General features: G+C 43.9%; 1 protein-coding gene across 7 annotated transcripts in view; it reads left to right on the forward strand.

Annotated features, from left to right (window-relative positions):
• The window catches only part of GULP1 (GULP PTB domain containing engulfment adaptor 1), a 92,144-nt gene that overhangs the window by 58,255 nt on the left and 11,894 nt on the right, over positions 1-21,995 (forward strand). For 5 of the 7 annotated variants that reach the window (XM_081897726.1, XM_081897724.1, XM_081897728.1 and 2 more), the window contains 4 exons: positions 3,550-3,687; positions 5,764-5,880; positions 8,455-8,547; positions 17,202-17,429. In XM_081897726.1, the coding sequence (XP_081753852.1) occupies positions 3,550-3,687; positions 5,764-5,880; positions 8,455-8,547; positions 17,202-17,429 (576 nt within the window). The remainder of the gene's footprint in view (positions 1-3,549; positions 3,688-5,763; positions 5,881-8,454; positions 8,548-17,201; positions 17,430-21,995) is intronic. The other 2 variants (XM_081897729.1, XM_081897730.1) reach the window with 1 other exon arrangement.

The raw sequence follows: 21,995 nt of genomic DNA on the forward strand, positions 1-21,995 counted from the left end.
TCCAAAGAAATATATAAAAGGGGCCTGTGAATGTAGTGAAAGGGAAGTAAACACCTTATTTGACAAATTCCTCTTTGCCTGCAAAGTGGATGAGAAGGAGCAATAGTGAGCAGGGAAGCAGTTGAGTTATCAGGAAGGCTGTGCTGAACGAGAAATCTAGAAGGAATGCAAAGAACCAAGAGTAGCACCAGGAGAGAGAAATGAGAACCAGTCTACGACACCAGGCCAAAAAAAGGAAGGTACAGAGAATGCTGGCAATCCCTGAAACTCTTATATTAATGAAGAACGAGCACCACATATTCTTAAAGCGAAGAATAGCTCCCATACAAGCGACATATTTTTCTCGATATCCAGAACTGCTTCCCCATGACACTAGCCAGAAGTAATAAAATGCTGCCTAGGGACTTGGATTGAAAAGCAAATAAGTATCATTTAAGTACCGTATTTTTTGCCCCATAGGACACACTTTTTCCCCTCCAAAAATGTAGGGGAAATGTGTGAGCGTCCTATGGGGCGAATGCAGGTTTTGCTGAAGCCTGGAGAGCGAGAGAAGTCGGTCCGCACCGACCCCTCTCGCTCTCCAGGCTTCAGGAAGCTATCCGCAAGCCTTGCGCGCCCTCCTCCTGCGGGCTCACAAGGCTTGCGGGCAGTAGCCTGCAGCCCCGGCGAGTGTCTGCAAGCCTTGCGCGCCTGGGGGGAGGTCCCGCCGGGCGTGCGAGGCTTGGGGCGGCAGCCTGCAGCCCAAAGCATGCAGAGCCCTCTGGAGGGTGCCCCGTGCTTCGGGCAGGTGTGCGCAAGGCTTGGGGCGGCAGCCGTGGCTGGGGGGGCGTAAAATTTTTTGATTCATTTCCCCCCCCAAAAAAAACCAAGGTGCATCCTATGGGCCGGTGCGCCCTATAGGATGAAAAATACGGTATTCTGTTTCTATAAACTTACAAAAGTGTTTTCTAAGTAGGAAGTTATCAGCTTAATGGCAGTTTAAGCAACAGTAGCATTTTCAGTATTGGGGAATCCCCATGGCATGGCAATGCCTGCAGACTCCTCTACATTTATGCGTTCATTGCTCTTCATGCACGTGAGGGCAGCTGACAGAAATGGTAGGCAACTAATACAGTGGTGCTCCGCAAGACGAACGCCTCGCAAGACGAAAAACCCGCTAGACGAAAGGGTTTTCCGTTTTGGAGGCGCTTCGCAAGACGAATTTCCCTATGGGCTTGCTTCGCAAGACGACAGCCCATAGGGAAATCTCCGGGACAGTGGGGAAGCGCAGCGCGTCTTCCCCGCTGTCCTCGGACCTCCTCCGAAGCCTGGCGGCGGGGCGGGGACACCTCCTCCCGCCGCCGGGCTTCGGAAGGATGCCCCGAAGCCGGGCGGCGGGGCGGGAAAGCCTCCCCCCGATGCCGGGCGGCGCGGCAGGAACGCCTCCCCCCGCCGCCCGGCTTCGGGGCATCGTCCCGATGCCGGGCGGCGGGGCAGGAACGCCTCCCCCCGCCGCCCGGCTTCGGGGCATCGTCCCGATGCCGGGCAGCGGGGCGAGAAAGCCTCCCCCCGCCGCCCGGCATCGGAACGATGTCCCGAAGCCGGGCGGCGGGGCGGGAAAGCCTCCCCCGCCGCCCGGCATCGGAACGATGTCCCGAAGCCGAGTGGCGGGGCGGGAAAGCCTCCCCCCGAAGCCGGGCGGCGGGGCGGGAAAGCCTCACCCCGCCGCCCGGCTTCGGGGCATCGTCCCGATGCCGGGCAGCGGGGCGAGAAAGCCTCCCCCCGAAGCCGGGCGGCGGGGCGGGAAAGCCTCCCCCCGCCACCCGGCTTCGGGGCATCGTCCCGATGCCGGGCAGCGGGGCGAGAAAGCCTCCCCCCGAAGCCGGGCGGCGGGGCGGGAAAGCCTCCCCCCGCCACCCGGCTTCGGAACGATGTCCCGAAGCCGGGCGGCGGGGCCGCGAAGCCTGGGCGCGCTGGCAACTCTCCGCAAGGAGCGCTCCCGCTGCTTGCGGAGAGGCCCGCGAAGCCTGTCCTGGACCTCTTCTGAAGGCAGGCGGGGGGCAAAAGTCTTTGTCCCCCCTGCCTGCCTTCCCAGGGGCTTTTAAATCGCCCCGGACAGCGGAGAAGTCCTCCGCTGTCCCGGGCGATTTTAAAATGCCGCCCGCCAGAAGAGGTCGGGGGAAGGCGGTTTCCATAGGAACACATTAATTGATTTTCAATGCATTCCTATGGAAAACTGTGCATCGCAAGACGAAAAACTCGCAAGACGAAGAGACTTGCGGAACGAATTAATTTCGTCTTGCGAGGCACCACTGTATTAGGTATTCCCTTGTATAGAGACGCAGTACATAACCAGAAGGAGGGTTATATCCAGGGCCATACCCAATTTTCTGTACTAAGTGATCACCTTTCCATATCGAAATATAGGAAAATAGCCTCCCCCAAAATGTTGCCCTCCAGGATAGAACTCTAGAACTCCCATCATTCCTAGTCATTGGCTATTCTGGCTGGGCCTGATGTGAGTTGTGCTCCCAAACAAACTTCTATCTAGAGGACACCATGTTTGTGAAAGCTGGGGGGGGGGGAATCAGTAATCACCTCTACAGTGTTGGCATTAAAGATTCATGCAGTCAGTGCAAACAATTATTTTTCAGTTCTCACTCATTTATAGTAAACACGTGCCTTAAATAAATAAAGCTTGCTCCTTTAAGCTCACTGTAATGTAACTGGCAGGGATTTTTTTTTTTTTTTAATCTCAATGTATTCAGCATGGTGATGATAATGATGATCTTGAAAAATCAACTCTGAGCCAAATGGAAACTTTGTTGGGCAATGCCCAACCTGCTTATGGAATGGGATGTCCCTGAATGTTGGTCACAGCTTGCAAATGGCACCACATTCACTGAGACACAGAAGGTCAAATGAGTTTGCTGATGGGTATTGATGCCACGTTGCTCTCAAAGAATGCAAGAAAACTTCACTTCAGCTGCTTTAATCCAGGGTCACAAATCTAAATTTGGCTTTCTAAAATATTCTGCAATCAGGATTAGCTGAGAGTGATTGCAGAAGTTGTTTTCTGTGTACGTGTTTCAAGTGCCCAATATGTTTAACATATCTCTTAAGTGGTATTCTGAAATAAAGCATGGTACTCTATACTTCAAGATCCCATCCTTCTATCTGGAAAACTGGCATTTGCATCATCCACTCACTACAGTTAATATACAGTCATGTCAACTGACGGGATGTTATGTACAGCAGAAATATGTTTTGTGCAGAAACTACATTGAGTGTGATCCAACAAGAGAGTCCCGAGAATGGAGCTGGAGCTCTCCCAATATCTGCAATGGAACATCTTGTGTTTATGCTTCTTTGCCTTGTGTAGCTGAAAATTAGACCCAGATGCCTGTTCGGATTGCAGGCATGTCTAACAAAGCAGTGTATTGGTCTGTGAGAGACATATTTCATGTTAGAAAGTAAAATTATAGCTTGTTGTGGTAACTTTTGTGGGGCCTCGCTAGACGATCATCAGACCCCCAAATGCACCGTCATTTTTTATTTATTTTTTTGCAGGAAGTCCAGCACAACTGCCAGCTCCACAGGATATCGTTTTGTGCTGACGACAAAACTGACAAAAGGATATTCACTTTCATATGCAAAGATTCAGAGTCAAACAAACACTTGTGCTATGTCTTTGACAGTGAAAAGTGTGTAAGTATGAAGTATTTTTTTAAAGCTGGTTTGGGGTTGAGTTTTGTTTTTTTACGCTGAAAGTTATTGTCCCTTTTCTTGCTGCAAAGGCAGAAAAGAGAAGAAAACTTGCAAAAGCTTCTATCTTTGAAGCCAAATTTGTCATGAAGGTATTATCCCTGTGCTCCTTTGAGACTGTTACAACCAGTGCTTTTTTCCCCTTAAAAAATGTTTAGGGGTACTCTCATTTTCCTACTCATATTGAAATACTGCCCCTCAGTGAGGCCAAACTTAGATTCACAAAATGTTTAGGGGTATGCGTACCCCTGTGTTCCCCCCATGTCCCCCCAGGAAAAAAGTATAAACACTGGTTGCTAGAAACTGCAGGATGGCAGAGTTCTGTTGCACGCAGGTTCTGCATGCTGGCTTTTCATAGGCGTCTGGTTGGTCACCGAGAGAGCAGGATGTTACACAAGATGTACCATTCCTTGGACTGATCCAACAGCCTTTTATTATGTTCTTATGCAATGTCAGTCATAGACCATATAAGGAAAGCCAGAAAAACAGCCTCCTTGTTTCTTAGTCCAAATATTTCTTAGTCCAAAGTATTTTCTACTTCAACATGGATACCCAAAATATAGGCACCAAGCACAATTAAGCATCAAGGTTGCATCCTGCTGCATGCTGCATTAAAATACCGGGAAGCAGTGCATGGTGGGCCAGCGTTGGGCCTTGCATTTTAGTATTAAGAGGAATACATGTGCCCTTGACAGCCAGCATTTCTGTTTTGTACCTCTGCATCTGAAAAACGGGACGCGGGTGGCGCTGTGGGTTAAACCACAAAGACTAGGACTTGCCAATCAGAAGGTCGGCGGTTCGAATCCCCACAATGGGGTGAGCTCCCATTGCTTGGTCCCTGCTCCTGCCAACCTAGCAGTTCGAAAGCACGTCAAAGTGCAAGTAGATAAATAGGTACCGCTCTGGTGGGAAGGTAAACAGTGTTTCCGTGTGCTGCTCTGGTTTGCCAGAAGTGGAGTCATACTGGCCACATGACCTGGAAGCTGTATGCCAGCTCCCTCAGCCAGTAAAGCGAGATGAGCGCCGCAACCCCAGAGTCGGTCACGACTGGACCTAACGGTCAGACGTGCTTTTTCCTTTACTATCTGAAAAGCAGTACCAAAAAACCTGGGAGAAATGTCCTTCACTGTTCTGAGATTGAAGGAAAAGCTCTGTCTTTTATCTTGCTGTAGGGCTTTGACTGTTTAAAGAGCTGTGCAGTGTTAAGTGCTGCACAATGGCTAAAGTAATGTTTTGGATACTTTCCTTCTCTTAGATCTTGTGTTCATCCTTACTCTGCTTCCAAATCCCGATGCGCTTTTTCATTATAAGTAGTAGGACAGTGTAAGTAGGACAGTCACATCACCCATGTACAGATAAGTTTGCATATCGCGGATGCAACCCAGCCTTGTGACTCAGTGGTCCAGGTCTGGGGTGGATAAAAGCATTGGCAGTCATTGCAACTCTGAGTCATGTTCACTGGTCAGGAAACGCAGCGTAAAAGCACACACAAATCATGTTCTGTGAATACCAGGACTTAAGCCATTTGGAGCCGCTCCAGGTCTAGCCATCTGTAATTATCCCAGAGACAGGCTAGTTACACTGTTATTGGCACTGGCTTAAAATCAGCTCCTTGGTGGTGGCCAACGTTCTGTTCCATCTGACCACCCTTCATGTACTACGTCTTGAACAATAGCAATAGCCTTAATGTCTTGTCCTTTTGAATGCATTTTGCCAACAGAGCTCTAAATGTGGTTTTTCTGCACTCTTCAATTACATTTGAAACAGCTTGACATATCACAGGGTTCACATGCAATGCAGTGTTCAACCATGGTTTACATCTATGTGACATGGCAGCAGTAACACTGGAGTGCTTCAGGCATGATCTTCTCTCCAGGAACCAGACACATTTTCTCATTGAAGCCAAGCCATGGTTTGGCCTAGCATTACATGTGAACTAGGCCAGTATGTTCCTTTAGGGGTTTGGTTTCTGCTCAGCTAGAGTTTACAAGCTAACAGTAATATTTGCTCCATATAAAGGCAGAAGAGATAACTTTAACTATTGGTCAAGCATTTGACCTGGCTTACAGGAAATTTCTGGAATCTGGAGGAAAGGATGTCGAAACAAGAAAACAGATTGCTGGGCTACAGAAAAGAGTAAGTAGCAGAATTTGGGTTTCTTTTCTTGGTTTAAGTAATGTATCGTTTGGATTTTCAAAGATATACTGCTGGCGTATAGCAGGACAAAAGTGAGAATTCAACATTATACAGTGGTACCCCGCAAGACGAACGCCTCGGAAGACGAAAAACTCGCTAGACGAAGGAGTTTTTCGTTTTCTTAGCCGCTTCACAAGACGCATTTCCCTATGGGCTTGCTTCGCAAAACGAAGCTTGCCCTGCAAGCTCCGGGGATAGCGGGGAAGCGCAGCGCGTCTTCCCTGCTGTCCCCGGACCTCTTTTGAAGCAAGGGGCGGCGGGGAGAAGATCGCTTCTCCCCGTTGCCAGCCCTCCCTGCTGTCCCCGGACCCCTTTTGAACCAAGGGGCGGCAACAGGGAGAAGCGATCTTCTCCCTGTTGCCGCCCCTTGCTTCAAAAGAGGGGACAGAGGGGAAGGCGCGCGGCGCTTCCCCTCTGTCCCCGGACGGTCTCCATAGGAACGCATTGATTGATTTTCAATGCATTCCTATGGGAAACCGTGCTTCGCAAGACGAAAAACTCGCAAGAAGAAAAACTTGCGGAACGAATTAATTTCGTCTTGCGAGGCACCACTGTAGAAAAATTCATTACAACAACACATGAAATTAGGGGTTTGTGTCCGACTAAGTCCTACTCATGGCAGAACCATTAAAAACAACAGATTTAAGTTAAGCTTTACTAACTTGTCCATTAATTTCATTAGGTCCACTCTGATTATGACTTAGCCTGATCCAACTCAGAGAAGCTATTGCTAGTAACTAAAGTACCTTTACATTGTTTTTAGTGTATTGTTTTTAGTGGATTCATCTGAACTTATTAGGGCTTTGCACACCCCACCTGTTCAACCTGTGATCTCAATCCAGGGGTCCCAAATCAGGCAACAACACCCTTGGCTAATTTGGGGCCTATCTGCCCCAACCTAAATCCAGCCCCAAAGTAGCTAGGGGCAGGCTTATGTTTAATTAGTTCCTTAAAATAGCAATGATCTGAGAAGCGGATTGAAAAGTACACTACGCCAGGCAGGAAGGAGAGCCAGGAATCAGGCTCCTACTTTCTCCTGGTGTTCATGGGCTTTTTCACAGAGGTTTCCCACCTGGTTCCTGCCTCACCTTCCTCCTTGACAACCGTGAATTACTATGAGCCATCCAGCCCGACGTGCAGTGATATGTGGTCATCAGAACCCAAGTCATCCAACAGCCAAGCTCCTCCAAATATGCCTGATTTGGCTCTAGATGCAGCCAAATCCAGTATGCTCAGCCCTAAATATTACATATTCTGTATGCCTATGGGTCTACACAAATACAGCATGAGCTTCAGTTTTCTGAATAGCTTCATTAAAAGCCAAGTGAATGGTTCTGCAGTGGTCAGTGCGTGTTCAAGCCCCAACTTGACTGGTCAGATGAATGCCTATTTGGCCACAGTTGATTATTGTTTAATATTCCATTCAGCATAGGATGTCCTGTGTACATGGATGCCCACTGCTTTATTGCCTCAGAATGGTATTTGAGAGCTACGGTAGTAATGACTTGATAAGATTCCAGAAAATTTGCCCCAAACATTATTACAACTTTTCTGGGGCCCCTTGCCTTTAAATTGAGCACTTCAACTTGCTATGCTGCTTAGTTTTATGCTGTCTGGGGGAGAAGGAGCGCATAAATTGGCCCAATAAATAGCCTCTTCTAAATTGCTCCAGGTTAATGTTCTTTTTCTAAAGTATTTTGGCATTAAGCAAAGAAGAAGAAGAAAATGAAAGAAAACAACTTGACCCAGCTACTCTAATCCCATGGGTAGAGAAACCGATACTGGGACAAATCAGTCTATTTGTCAATAATAATCCTGGATCAAGAGGAAGCAATAAAATGAGTTGAACCTCAACTTGAAGAGAAGAAAGCTTTCAATTAACGTTAGAATGGACCTTTCCTAACTAGAACTCAACTTGTGTGTAGATATTGTAGAAAAATCTTGAGCGCATTGTTGCTGATAATACTACTGTATATAAGCTCCATTTTGATTCCATAAAAAGTCATGTCTTATGCACCATGCAGTGGAGAATTTGCACCTCTTGATCTCTTGTTTGTTGCAAGCATAGTCACCATCTCCAAACGGCCCTGGGTGCCTGGGCACTCACAAATCTTTCACTAAGGGTGCTTGGCTGGGCGACCCAATGCTTCACACACTGCGGTGGGGTACTCCATCACACACACCCTGTGGTGGGGCACTCGATTGGGTCTTCCCATTACGGCAGTGACGTGTGATGTCATGTGCTGCGCATGATGTCACATCTGTGCACTGGGCACCCACAATGTTGAGTGGAACCCAGCACGCCTGATTGCAAGACCCAATTATTCTATTTGCTTCCTATAATTGCTAGGTATCAACAACTTGCTTCTGTACAAACCTCATTTCTTAATAATGGCAAAGATTTTGTTCCTTGGTTATTTGCTTTCATTCAGGAAGTGAGTAAGAATGAGTCAATAAATCCAACACAGTTCATTAATCTCACCTTTCTAATAACTGCATTTTTATTTTATTTAGATTCATGAACTAGAAACAGAAAACATTGAGCTAAAAAACAAGGTTCAAGATTTGGAGAACCAGTTAAGAATAACGCAAGTGCAAACGTCGCCAGTAAGTACCCTGGGCAAAGCCATTTTTTCTTCATAGAAATGCAATAACTTTAACACTTTTAATACTTTGCTTCTAAATAAATAACCCAAAGGCTCTTTTCTGATTGACTTAACAAATAAATGGCAATTTCAGTGTTGAAGTAACTCTAAGATTGTGATGAGCTAATGAAAGGGGGAAAACAGTCATGCCTTAAACTGGCTAACTTTACTCTTAGTTTCAATACCAAGATTCAACGTTGAGAGTAGGTGACAGGGTCCCTGAAAAGTTAGTTTGCCTAATTACCAGGTACAATTACAAAGTGCCAAAACATCCAAGTATGACGAAGGGCTTCCAGATCATTATTTGGTATATCAGCATCTCTCTCTTTTTTGAGAACTTAAGCATTGCCAGAGAACTAGTCCCTAAATTTGGGTGTATCTAACATTGTCAAAGTTTTGTCACAAACATACAGTTACTTACTTACCAGTTTGTTTTATGTGCAATGCACTTAACTAACTTCCTTTTCCTAATCCTCCCTGCAAGTGTGTATGAAGTCGGATTCCATGTAAAGCTGCCTCAAAAATCATATTTCCCTGTTTGTTATAGTTGACAATTTTGGTTCTTGTTTCCATGTGTGATTGTGGATGTACAGTCATACCTTGGAAGTCAAACAAAATCTGTTCCAGAAGTCTGTTTGACTTCCAAAACGTTCAGAAACCAAAGCGTGGCTTCTGATGGGCTGCAGGAACCTTGGAAGCCCTGCCAGATGTTCGGCTTCCAAAAATAGTTTGCAAACCAGAACTGTCCCTTCCAAGTTTGCGACGTTCAGGAGCCAAAACGTTTGGTAACTAAGCTGTTCGAAAACCAAGGTACGACTGTAGTGGATTTTTTGAAAGCAAGAAAACTCAAATCTTAATTAAGCCAATGACAGTATGGTTTTGGGTAATGCTACTATCACCTAATGTGTTCAGCTGCATTTAAAGCACAAATTGCCTGCAAGCTACATCAATGGCAGTCAGTGGCATAGAAATGCAATTACTTTATGTCGAGAATCCCAGAGTATGCGCCTTTTGTGAAATGTGGCCTCATTTTGCAGCGCAACTTTTGTTGATTTCAACTTAGTTTTGATTTTGTTTTAATTTTATCGGAGGCTCATCCAATAATTTTAAACCAGGGTGGCTGTTTTCAGTTATGTATGTCAATATTTGTCAAAAAGTTGTTTGCTGTTGTGCTTCTGACCTCTATACAGTTGTGTCTAGTTAAGTCTGCAGTAGTTGTATATATTTAATATGTGGAATCCAGCTCCTCATGCAAGGAAAGCATTTTTTTATTTTTTAAAAAATTTAAAAAAAATGAATGAAATATTTTATTAAAGAATGGATAACATGATGTCTAATCTAAAAAGTGATTTGGAAAAATAAATGTAATTGACATGGGTTCATAAATTTCATGATGGTCTCCTTTTCACAGATTTAAACAACCTTGTTAGTGATGATTAAATCATGCCTTATAATGCAGTCTGTTAACCCGTAGGCAAATCTAGCTTTTAATCACACAGAATGTTTTGCCAATAAAGAAATGATTCATAAAGTATGTCTTTCATCAAGGTAGAGTAACAGTAACAAAAGGGAGAAAGAGGATATTCGTGTGTTGTCACCATCGTGTCTCTCATTGTCTCTAGCAAAGTCATTTAGAAAAACTATTTTTTAAAAAAAGTTACCGGTAATTTATTTATTTAGTCAGTCATTCAGTCAGTCGCTTTATTTTGCCCAGGGCAACCCAAAGCAATTTACAACCAAATAAATACACCCCCCCCCCCATTATTTACCATTATCTCTTTGCTTCCCTCAACCACCCATTTCTACAGTCAGCTTTCTGTGTGTGGTGTGAGAATTACTAAATATATAAATGTGTTTCAGGGTGTGCAAACACACCTATTTATTGATTATTATTTTTTATGTCTGCCCCGCTTCCTAATGAAAAACCTCTCCAGGCAACTTCCTTCCAATAATTTTTTATTGGCCACATGCCCCAGGAATTCTGTACCCAGAAGACTTCATAGGCTGCCACTGGCTTTCTGGGTACTTGAAGCCAGAAAGTTGTGGGGGGGGGGGGGATAAGATAGGCAGCTTCCACATAGGATTCCTGTATTTCAGGAACATTTAACGTAAAAAGCAACTGAGAGAAATGTTCTGTTTCAACAAAGAGACATTGTTTTTATGTAACAAGATTTATGCTTTTTAAGTATTGAGTGTGGAGGGCATAATGAGGTGTGGCGTGGATTTAAGAAAAGATCCGTAGGCTAACAAAGTGTGGCAAGAGCGAGGAGAGTGCATATAAAGACATACATTGTGGATATTCTCAAAATATAAGAGCTTAATTTTTAACCTAATCATAGGACCATCCAGTACAATAGATGTCACCAATTTACAGTAAATGTTAAGAAAATGGTAATGGGGTAATATTTATAGAATCATTAAATTCTAGGAGAGGGATGTGGGTGGCACTCTGGTCTAAACCACTGAGCCTCTTGGGCTTGCTATTCAGAAGGTCAAAGGCTTGAATCCCCGTGATGGAGTGAGCTGCTGTTCCTCTGTCCCAGCTCCTGCCAACCTAGCAGCTTGAAAGCACGCCAGTGCAAGTAGATAAATAGGTACCGCCGCGGCGGGAAGGTAAACGGCGTTTCCATGCACTCTGATTTCCATCACAGTGTCCCGTTGCACCAGAAGCGGTTTAGTCATGCTGGCCACATGACCCAGAAAGCTGTCTGCGGACAAACGGCGGCTCCCTCAGCCTGAAAGCGAGATGAGCGCTGCAACCCCATAGTCCCCTTTGACTGGACTTAACCATCAAGGGGGTCCCCATAAAATTGTAGGGTTGGACCAGAACCCCGTGCGGGTCTTCCAGTCCAAAATACTCCCCCCCCCCCCGCTGTCCAGTTATAGAAGACTGGATTTAATGCAGCCACTTGCCTCTTTAGCCATGGTGACAGACCCTCTGTTTCTTGCATTCATTAAAATCCCAGTGAAAACAAATACTAAAGATGTAACACACTATATATATTGTTTATCATTCTGTTCCTTATGGAAAACACTCATTCCACTACTGCTAATGCCATTCGCCTCTTCAGAACAACCACAGTAGCAAGATTGAGAAACTTTGAGCGAGTGAGCAAACCGGAAACCTTCACAGAAATTATTTGCCTGAAACTTTGTGAGAATGGCCCGTCCACCACAAATGTCGAAAATTAATTGTTAGCATTATGCTCAAGGTATTTCATTTCCCACTGCTCATTAGGAATGCTGCCTCTGATATTTGTCATCCTCTTAAGACTGTAGGGGGGGGCGGGAAACCCACGTTTGGCTATAGGCTTCAGCAAGTTATAATGCAAAAAAAAGTTCAGTGTGGTTCGAATTTTGCGTTAAAAATAAATGAGCTACTTTCAACTTTTCTGTTTGGTGAATATTTAATATATGGATTTTAAAAATGTATATTAATCATACGTTAGAGCCCTGACATTGCTTTTAGTGAGAATATTTACAATGAATTTTTAAAGAGCATAATAAAGTATGTATTATTAATCATGATGCTAAATATGGAAAACAAAGCGGGAAGGTTATTTATGTAACACAAAGACTCCAAAGGGCTTACAATTCAGGTGTTATGCTAAACCTACCACCTCCACCCCGTCCTTACTGCATATTCCTCCCCACATGCAGATCCCCAATGCTTCTCTTGCAATCTGATAATCATAAAAACTCCCAACTCATCCATTTATCATAAAATGCAAGGTAAAGGTAAAGGGATCCTTGACCATTAGGTCCAGTTGTGGCCGACTCTGGGGTTGCGGCGCTCATCTCGCTTTATTGGCCGAGGGAGCCGGCGTACAGCTTCCGGGTCATGTGGCCAGCATGACTAAGCCACTTCTGGCAAACCAGAGCAGCGCACGGAAATGCCGTTTACCTTCCCGCTGGAGCGGTACCTATTTATCTACTTGCACTTTTGTGCTTTCGAACTGCTAGGTTGGCAGGAGCTGGGTCCGAGCAACGGGAGCTCACCCCATCACGGGGATTCGAACTGCTGACCTTTGGATCGGCAAGTCCTAGGCTCTGTGGTTTAACCCACAGCACCACCCACATCCCCCTTTTTCCCCCCTCCTCACTAACCCCCAAATAAAGCTGTTGGAACTTCTCACTATTGCAAAAATTCTACTCCAGATGAAAGTTTGTTGGGAAGCATCCTCCCTGTAATATTCTACAAAGCAAGAGGAAAGTTGAGATAATGTTCTTGTCCTCAAATGAACTGAGGAGAGGAGCCAAGCTTGCTGGTAGCAAAACACATGATTTGAGATTCAGTCCACTTTGAAAAGTTCATTGATGTTTGCTCACAGGGAAGTGGCAGGGGGAAGTCTCCAAGCCATTTCCCCCAAACCAGGTCCGCCCGCCCATCAGGTGGCATCTCTAGTGACATCAGCTGATGCGAGAAAACACAGTGTTTAATCCTGCACTGCCTCTGTGATCCTGTTCCCAGCAGTCAACTAGATCACACTATTAAGACAGCTGGATTTCATCGTTGCTGATCAGCAAGGGCTTGCCTAGGGCTTGCCAATCGGAAGGTCAGCGGTACAATTGGGGCGAGCTCCCGTTGCTCGGTCCCTGCTCCTGCCAACCTAGCAGTTCAAAAGCACGCCAGTGCAAGTAGATAAATAGGTACCACTGCGGTGGGAAGGCAAACGGCGTTTCCATGCACTGCTCTGGTTTCGCTAGAAGCGGCTTAGTCATGCTGACCACATGACCGAGAAAAACTATCTGCGGACAAATGCCAGCTCCCTCAGCCAGTAAAGTGAGATGAGCCCCACAACCCTGTAGTCATTTGAGACTGGACTTAACTGGCAGGGGTCTTTACCTTTACCTTATTATATTTGTCATGTGACAAAGGTATTTGAGAGCAGAAGCAGTAAAAGGAAGCAGTAAAGGAGTCTAGAAATGTTGTGAAATGCTGGAAAGCTGCAGAATCACTCAGCATGTGGAATCACTATAACTCATTCTCTGTATAGATGTTTGTATGGGCTTGCAGGAAGACTTAGTGGGGCCTGAGTGGAGTGGAGTCAGTGTGTGTGTGGATCCTGACTTAGGCATGCAGCCTGTGCTCAGTGAAGCCTCTACTCTGTGTATGCTCTGAAGCTAGTTTAAATCTTCTGTTCACTATGCTGTTTACTTGCAAACAAGTTATAACTCAGTAAAGCTATTCTTCTTTTACTGAAGAAGACTGTGTTATTAACACTGCTTGATTGTTTTAAAAAAGGTCTCGAAGCAGTTTACAAAAGATAAAACAGTGAAATAAAGGGGGGGATACAACAGTACCTTAAAACATACAAAAGTTAAAATACTAAAGCAGGTTGAAATTACCTCAACTTCCTTAAACATCTGGGTATGAAGATTTTTAGCAGGTGCTGAAAAGAATACAGTGAAAGTATTGGCAAAGTGTAACAACAACAACAACAACAACAACAACAACAACAACAACAACAACCTTACTATTTATACCCCACCCATCTGGCAGGGTTTCCCAGGCATGCCAGCATGGTGTAGTGGTTAAGAGCGGAGGACTCGTAATCTGGGGAACCGGGTTCGCGTCCCCGCTCCTCCATCAGCTGCTGGGTGACCTTGGATCAGTCACACTTCTCTGAAGTCTCTCAGCCCCACTCACCTCATAGAGTGTTTGTTGTGGGGGAGGAAGGGAAAGGAGAATGTTAGCCGCTTTGAGACTCCTTCGGGTAGTGATAAAGTGGGATATCAAATCCAAACTCTTCTTCTTCTTCCTCTTCTTCTAAATTACCAAAATGCTGAGTATTATATGGTACCTGTAGTAGTGCCAATTCCACTAATCAAAGCAGTCAATTTGAGTTTGACCTTGCCACGGCAACGGTTTGTTTCGTCTCCGAACTATGTATCTTAGCCAGCTTTGTATAGATGAACATTTCAAGCCATGAGAGCGGAAGGGGGAAAGTCGAAATGCCTCTCTCAACTAAAGTTAAGAAGCATCCATGTTGGTTCACCAGAATAAATTTGCAGTTGGGCAATATATTTATTTGGACCAAAAAACAAAACGTCGAAAAATTGAGGATTTTGGTCTCATGAACTCAGGACGTTAAGTGAGGGTTTTCATTTTTATTAATGCCCTTTCCTTGATTTTCCACAAACTAAGTGCAAATGTTTTTAATTTAGAATTATTTCCCAAACTGTCGTTCTTATTAAAACCTAACCTACTTATTGTAACATATCCATTAAAGACAAGATTTGTATGTAATATAGATTAATGCTGTTTTTACCATTTCCTGAATAATTATGTAGGAGTTTTACCATGATTATTATAATGTGGTTTTCATTGCTGGTTACATTCCTAGCTGCGTGTTTTGCTCAGTCTCCCTACCAGTGAAAGTATTAGTCATGGCCAGAGATGTCAAGAATTGCTGAGTGTACACAATGGTGCATTGTGCTTGAATTCTGTGGGATTCTTGCCTGTTTCCTACCATCAGCAGCTCGGGTTCATAAGTAGGATTTGTGTTCTCTGTGTGTGCTGTTCATTTTTAGGATTTGCTTTGGCATTAAATCAGAGGCACTTTCTAGCATTCGAGCCTAAGTAGTTTAAGGCAGTATGATTTATTGTTTCCATATGATAAGTTCACTTTTTCATATCACAATAAGAGCTTAAACAATAAGAGCTTATTTAAAGTGTTTCTATATAAGGTGATCCCAGAGCAGGTTGCAATTAATTGCACCTCGAGGGCTCCAAGACACCCCACATATAAATAAATTCATGTATTTTAGTTTAAAGGTTGATGGGTAAAATTTAGGCCATAACTTTATTGATTACACAATGTGAGTGGTATTGGCTTAGGCATTGGGAAACTATAACTGACTCCTGCCCACCCAGCAGGAAGTATGGAAGGGTAAACACCAAACAATTTAGCTTCGATGGCGGCTAACAGATTGAGGCTGAATCCTGAGAAGATAGAAGTACTGTTTTGGGGGGACAGGAGGCGGGCAGGTGTGGAGGACTCCCTGGTCCTGAATGGGGTAACTGTGACCCTGAAGGACCAGGTGCGCAGCCTGGGAGTCATTCTGGACTCACAGCTGTCCATGGAGGCGCAGGTCCATTCTGTGTCCATGGCATCTGTTTATCAGCTCCATCTGGTACGCAGGCTGAGACCTTATCTGCCCGCAGACTGTCTCACCAGAGTGGTGCATGCTCTAGTTATCTCTCGCTTGGACTTGCACTCTATGTGAGGCTACCTTTGAAGGTGACCCAGAAACTACAACTAATCCAGAATGTGGCAACTAGACTGGTGACTGGGAGTGGCTGCCAAGAACACATAACACCGGTCTTGAAAGACCTACACTGGCTCCCAATACGTTTCCGAGCACAATTCAAAATGTTGGTGCTGACTTTTAAAGCCCTAAATGGCCTCGGCCCAGTATACCTGAAGGAGCGTCTCCACCCCATCATTCTGCCTGGACACTGAGGTCCAGCGCCGAGGGCCTTCTGGCGGTTCCCTTGCTGAGAGAAGCCAAGTTACAGGGAACCAGGCAGAGGGCCTTCTCGGTATTGGCACCCGCCCTGTGGAATGCCCTCCCACCAGATGTCAAAGCGAAAAACAACTACTAGACTTTTAGAAGACATCTGAAGGCAGCCCTGTTTAGGGAAGCTTTTAATGTTTACTAGACTATTGTATTTTAATATTCCATTGGAAGCCACCCAGAGTGGCTGGGGAAACCCAGCCAGATGGGCAGGTTAGAAATAATAAATTATTATTATATTATTATTACTACGTCAATGAAGACCAACTGAAGCTCACCCCGGGGTTCCCGTGGTCCTGGCATGATCCTAGCCACTCAAGTGGACTTCAGACACGATCCAAGACCCCCAGATTCCTTTAACGGAATACCCTTTTTATGGAGGGCAGGTGATGGCCTCCCCTCCCCTCCCACACACATCATTGAGCCAATGCCTAAGCAGCGAACCTTACAAAGATGTGACGATTGCTGAGAGGCAGGCGATCATACGCGGCAGATCATTAAGGGAGAAACTGCCCTTTTAATTTAGGTCCTAAGCTGTTAAGGGCCTTGTTAATACAAGTACCACTCAGTGGCTCATAAGCGACACTTTGCTCACTGGAGTTTTGTGTGCTTGGAAAACAGCCCCACACAAAAGCCTGTGTGGGGACAAGATAACCTACTCAATGTGAAGCTTGTAGGAAGTTTGTGTTGTATGAGTGTTTGGTGAAAGAGAAATGGTTTGTGAAGCTATACTCAATACACAAGATACTGGGCTGGGCTTTAACCACGCAAACATGTGTGCCTACTATATGCCCAAAAAAATGCAGACATGGAGATTTTCAAGCATATTTGGTGCATGGGGATATTTTTCAGGACATAGAAGACATGATTTTAAAATTGTAATATTCGCAGTGATTTTTAATGGAGATGTTAAATTTGCTTCTGCCTGATTACTCATTGTTGCTGCGATGTAAGAAAAAAAACTTCACTTTTTGTTCCTAATATTGTGGAATATTGGTTTACAAGCAAATTTTTTGTGCTCTTTTTTTTCTTTCCCTTCTCTTACCACTTTCACCCCTTAGAATGTATATTTCTCTTTCTGTGATTCCTTTACAGCTGCTGCTGCACATAGAGTCTGATTATGAACATGACATGTTTCAAAGACCCACCACCTTTTTCTGGTGTAGCAATGAGGATTCTGCTCCTTGTTTAGATATCTCTTCCATTACACTAACTCCTATGAACTCTCCTGACTCCAGACACTCATCTGGACTATTAACACCGCCACCTACCAAAAGTGGTCTTCCAAAGCCAGTCCATGAACACAGCATCCCAAGACCTCGTGTAATGCAGCTGGGCACAAACAGTCAAAAAAATATTTCAACCTTCCTATCTTTGTTGTGTATGAATTGTATCAAAGTGCTACATTTTGTACAGTGGTTAAAGGACAGGCCAGAAGCATTTTGTCTACTTCTGAGCAGTGCAGAAATGTTCAGCATACTGAAATTGACTCTCCTTTAAAAACATTTAAGGATAAGCTTGCGCTATATTGTTTGGGCTGTCTGGTTAAATTGAGAAAGCAAGCAAATGGAATTCTTATACCTCAATCCCAAATGCACTGATGTAAAAATAAGCGTCAAGGTTACTGGCTTTGTTTAGAATTCCAGCCTTGTATCATAAAAAAAAAAAATGGGAACTATTAATTACCAATAGAGAAAATGAAAGATGAACCCTGTCTACAGGTTCACAATGCAAAGTTTACAATCTCTGAAGAATTGTGATTGGACAGCATAAAATTTTAAATAAAATGTGGGAAGTCAGTAGGAGATGTGGTAGGCAATGTAGAGCACTTGATTTTTTTGAAGTGCGTTTAAACTCTGTGCAAAATGAAGAATGCCCATTATTTATCCCAAAGGTGAGCTGTAACATGCTTCCTGGTTGTAAGAATGGGCTGATACAACCTTCTCTTTCTGTTTGCAATTAGCAATTGGCTGCCCTTGGCAAACATGGCTTTTTGCATGGGTTTACCCAATAAAAATGCTTCTCATGATCATTCAGGTAGTGCAAGTATGCATTTATTTCGAAACAAAGATCAATTCTCTTGTTATGATTGGTGTTCCTGAGAGAAACAAAAGGAAATACTTTTTAATTGCAATAAGTGAATGGGAAAAAACTAATTTAAGAATTTTAGAGATTCAGATGTTACTGATTGATTCTCTCACGCTTCAAAGATCTGTAACTCCATTAACTGCCTTGTGTAGATTTTCTGTTGTAACAATTTATTCCTTATAGCATATATCAATACTTTCTGCATTTATTAGTAAGAGACCTATTTATAACTTCCGCATTCATTTAAGGATGAAGTCAGTTGCAATGGCCAGAATCCCAATAGTTTTTTTAGCCTTGCTCAAGGACTTGTGTGTGTTTAGCAAGATATTTTAGGATTATTATTTTTCCAGATCCAAAAACACTTTTGTTCAGGTCCAGACTAAACTAGTTGAACTTGGCTTTATTGGAATCAGTGGGGCAAGTTAATCATGTTCAGCTAACCTTTTGTCTTGTTGCGAAGGAGACTCCTGGTGCAGGAGAAACCATTAGGGATGCACTGTTGGTTCATTGATAGCTAGTTTCTTTAGATCCTGGCCATTCAGAGCAGCCCAGAGAGAGTCAAAAACATTCAAGACTCATTGATTTTCAATAGGAGATTGTTATGCATGTTGCCCATAATTTACTGCAAATTTGTCAGATGAAGGTGGGGAATAAAAAAGAACTTATTTTTTGTGATGGGCTTCAGCTTTTAAAAAATCGTTTGGAATGTCTGGGTTTGGATTTTTGTGTGTGTGAAATCCAAAAATGAATTAGCCAAGTAAAAATAATCCATACTGATTCCACATAAGGCTTGTGATGTCATAATCCTGTCATAACTCCTGATGGAATCTGTTCTTCACACAACCAAAGGCCAACATTTGATGGCTAAACTTCTATGATGGGTGGACTAGCAGGATTTTATTATAAATTAAGAGCTTATGACTTCTACAGTATCCATATGCTATCCATCAACATATTTCACTTTCAGCAAAAGGTTGAGTGTGTTTATCACAACAGTTCTGAGTTAATAAGCAGCTAATATATTAGTTGCAGAGACAGAGGAATGCATTTGGACGAGATTTGGCTTTTTTTCAGAGAACTCTGAGAAGGAAACAAAGTACATAGTAACTATGTACAAACAAATTGGGCAGGTTGCATTATTTGGGTCAAAATTTGGCAAATCTGTTGCATGGAAAGACTCCTACATATGCAGAACATGGTGTTTACCTGTAAAGTCCAGCAAGGTACAGTGCCTTGTTTTTAGGTGATTAAGAAGTGATACTTATTATCCATGCTGCATAAAGGCAGAATCAGTTTGTCTGCCAGTTATATTCATGTTTCTCCAGTGTGTTTAAAATGGGTGGCTAACAGGTGTTAGATATTGTTGGACCACAGCTTCCACCGTTAGAAGATACTTCTAATTTCAAGAGTGCACGAGCTTTTAGAGATTATTTTGTTGTGACTATTCTAGGGATTATTAAGACAGTTCTGAGTAGTGCATTCTAACCTTTATATGATAGTCATTCAGTTCCAAATTCAAAACCGATAGGAGGACTAGCTTTGCTGCATAGGAGCCATCCCTTCTTAAAGACAGGGTAAAGTACATTGTGGAACATAACAGCAGAGAATGCTCAGCTTGCAGAAGAACCCAGCTTGCCTCAAGGTCTAGAGCAGGGGTCTGCAACCTTTAAGACAAAAAGAGCCACTTGGACCCGTTTCCAAAGGAAAAAAAAAATTTGGGAGCCGCAAAACCATTGCGACATTTACAACAAATATATCTCCGGAGCCGCGATCTGACAGCGGGCGGGAAGGTGACGTCGGGACGGTGAGTGACTAACGCACGCACCGCCCCCATGCGACGTCACAGCCAGTACAGCGCCCGCCACAGTGGGGAGTGTCGGGGCGCACAATGCGCCTCCTCCCCTCGCTAGTATCCGCCCCGGAGCCGCAGCAAAGGTGTAAAAGAGCCACATGCGGCTCCGGAGCCGCGGGTTGCAGACCCCTGGTCTAGAGAGTCCTCTTGCCAGCTGCAATTTAGCAGCCATCCAGCTGAAGTCAGCAAGCAAAGTTGGAAGACTAAGTGACTTCACCATGCTCTGCAGACTAGCTGCTGGCAATTTGAAAAAATTGAGGGAATATGTGTAGTCATTTGTCATGGGTGATTTCTTTCCAGTAGAATACCGTAACGCTATAAACTTCTATTAGAAGATGCTGAAGAGTCTGGGGATGCCTAGACCAGGCATAGGCAAACTCGGCCCTCCAGATGTTTGGGGACTACAGCTCCCACCATCCCTGACCACTGTTCCTGTTAGCTAGGGATGATGGGAGTTGTAGTCCCAAAACATCTGGAGGGACAGAGCACCTTATGAACATAGGTGAACTAGAACCAGGAATACTCTGAACCTTCCTCCAAACCTACCTCTCAGATGCCAGGCTTATCCTTCCTATTGAAACCAACCTTTATAGAAAATGCAAGTTCCTCTCTCTCTGCCTGTGACCCAGAAACAAAACTTTCCATCATTTTGTAACTCTGGACAGATAGTACAAGAGGCCAGTGGCTGGCTATCGCGGAAGGAGCGTGTGTGGTGCTTGTGTGTGAACACAAAAGGCTTGTTCATTTTTTTTAATTATTGTTATAAGCATATTTGTGGTAAGAAGCGTTAAGGTTCTCTGGGAGAAATTCAACGTAACGTTCTTCTGATTGTTGCATCAGCACAAGCATTTTGGCTTGCCAGACAGAACCATCTCCCTTCTCCTTCTCCCCCACCCCTTTGTGCAGTTCCGGGGGTGCTCTGAACAGCACAACCACCCAAATTCATGGGCAGGGTGGGGGCATGAGGAGATGACTGGAGGGAACCCATTGTACAAGGAGAAGTCTGGAGGCTCCACTACATCAAGGCTATTTCCATAAATTGAAGGACTCCTTACATTTATGGAAGGGCACCATTAGATACAACCCAGAACTATGTGATGTATGAACACTGTTAATATGCAGGAACAAAAAAAAAGAGAGAGATGCTGAGTGTATCTAACCACCCGCTAAAACACAACATATCAAGAAGCCTTGCATGGCAAGAGGGAAGAAAGACATCACCTCTAGAAACATGGCACTGACATCAATCTATTCCATTACAATGTGAAGATAATTGGTCATTGTACGTCCAGTTAGCCTTGTTCTATTATAATATCAGTATAACCAAACCAGATTGTTACGCATAACATTTGAGACATAGTTGGGATTTTCTGTTAGGGATATTTTTTCTGCATTGTCAATAAAACAAAGTTGCTTGTTAGCTCCCTGTAATGGGAAAGCTTATTTAGATTATCTTATGCATATCTCTATGCTTTCTGTATGTTATTGCTGCATATTTTCCTCTTAGGAAAGCATTTTTACTTGGATAGCAATGGTGAAATGACTGTGGCTATTAATCTTAATCCGACAGAAAAGTATATTTTCAGCAAATTATACTTTCCTGAAGCTGACCAGAATTTCTGGGGTTTTTTAGTGATGAGGTTTCTATAGTACCAAGCTGAACATTTTTTTTTTAAAAAAAGTTAGTTTCAATATATTCATGGTCCTTAATGTGTTTTCATCCAAATTACTGCTTTATTACATAATGGTTTCTCAGTGTTTAGAGCAACTGCTATGTCAGGTTTGCAGAATATTAATCCTATTATGACACAAGAGGTAATAAAACAAAACTGATACGTTATCTCTTAATTTCAGGCGCTAGTTCTGTATGTTCTGATGTATAGCCAAGTGTCCCGATAAATGGGCATTATCTCTCTCTCCATTCAAATGCATTCACATTCCCCCCAACT

The sequence above is a fragment of the Podarcis melisellensis genome, assembly GCF_964234715.1.
Source record: "Podarcis melisellensis genome assembly, chromosome: 1".
Lineage (NCBI taxonomy): Eukaryota > Metazoa > Chordata > Lepidosauria > Squamata > Lacertidae > Podarcis > Podarcis melisellensis.